The sequence below is a fragment of the Mustela lutreola genome, chromosome 6, assembly GCF_030435805.1.
Source record: "Mustela lutreola isolate mMusLut2 chromosome 6, mMusLut2.pri, whole genome shotgun sequence".
Lineage (NCBI taxonomy): Eukaryota > Metazoa > Chordata > Mammalia > Carnivora > Mustelidae > Mustela > Mustela lutreola.
Window position 1 is genome coordinate 90,655,798 of NC_081295.1, and position 1,480 is coordinate 90,657,277.

The 1,480-nt window shown below is 42.5% G+C and overlaps 1 protein-coding gene across 1 annotated transcript; it reads left to right on the forward strand.

The window, feature by feature from the left end:
- The first annotated feature begins 325 nt into the window (after nucleotides 1–325).
- On the forward strand, nucleotides 326–821 carry LOC131833191 (histone deacetylase complex subunit SAP18-like). The gene has a single exon (XM_059176365.1). The coding sequence runs from the start codon at nucleotides 341–343 to the stop codon at nucleotides 797–799; it is 459 nt and encodes a 152-aa protein (XP_059032348.1). The 5' UTR covers nucleotides 326–340; the 3' UTR covers nucleotides 800–821.
- The last annotated feature ends 659 nt before the right edge of the window (nucleotides 822–1,480 follow it).

Below are 1,480 nucleotides of genomic sequence, written 5' to 3' on the forward strand. Positions count from 1 at the left end.
AATTGAGCATTTTCTGTTCCATTGTCTTTCCTCTCTTGTCATATTGATTATACTTTAAAAAAATATATTTTCTCGTGGTTGCCCTCAGGTTTGGCAGTATATATTTACAACTAGTCTGGGTCGATTTTCAGATTGCACCATACACTTCACGGGGGGGGGGGGGGGGGGGATTGTGGCAAAACATTACCATTCCTCCATCCTGTCCTCTGTAGTACTGTTGTCATTAATTGGGACTTGATCCACAAGCTGGAACCACTCTGTATGTTGTTGCTATTATTACTTTGAGTAAAGAGTTATCTATTAAGAATAAGAAACAGGTCTCGCGGGCCGTAGGAGGAAGATGGCGGTGGAGTCGCGCGTTACCCAGGAGGAAATTAAGGAGCCGGAGAAACCGATCGATCGGGAGAAAACGTGCCCGCTGCTGCTGCGTGTTTTCACCACCAATAACGGCCGCCACCACCGAATGGACGAGTTTTCCCGCGGAAATGTACCGTCCAGCGAGCTGCAGATCTACACCTGGATGGATGCAACTTTGAAAGAACTGACTAGTTTAGTAAAAGAAGTCTACCCAGAAGCTAGAAAGAAGGGCACACACTTCAATTTTGCAATTGTTTTTACAGATCCTAAAAGGCCTGGCTATCGAGTAAAGGAGATTGGCAGCACCATGTCTGGGAGGAAGGGGACTGATGACTCGATGACCCTGCAGTCGCAGAAGTTCCAAATAGGAGACTATCTGGACATAGCAATCACACCTCCAAATCGGGCACCACCACCTTCGGGGCGCATGAGACCATATTAAATTTTATTTACTATTTCTTGAATTATTTTTCATTCAGTTATGTAAAATAAATTCTTTTTCCTCCCCTCAAAAAAAAAAAAAAAAAAGAATAAGGAACACAAAGTTTAATTACCTTCATTTATTCCTTCTTTAATGCTCTTCATTGATGTCAACCTTAAAAGTAAAATAGCCAGCAACATTAGTTTATTTGGGAATTGCAATTTGGGGTGTGCAACTATGACAAACCATAGGCAAATGCAGAAAACAAAGGAGGAGAACTTGCTTTTACAGAGGAAAGGAGGAAGTTAGGGGCTGTGGGAATGAAAGCCCACTGAAGGAGGGAGAGAGTTCAGGGTTATGGGGACTTTTCATGGCTGAGCTGTTGCTGGGCAGGAGGACATTTTTCCTCCTCCTGGAGTGGTAAGCTGTTTCTTGTTGGGAAATACAAACATACTGCTTTTTTCCTGCTGAGGTCTGTAGATGGTACAAGTGCTAGTGCATAGTAACTCCCCCTTCAGGGCTTTCTGACTCCCTTTGAAATGAGTCTTCTTTTGTTCATTTTCATTTCTTTATGGAGATCCAAGTTTCTGGCCTATATAATTTTATCTGTAAGAACCTCAAACTTCAGTTTTCCTCTGATGTCCTTGTTTTTATTTCCCTCTACCCCCTCTTGTCTTTCAAAAATCCTTCCAAATGAAGTCA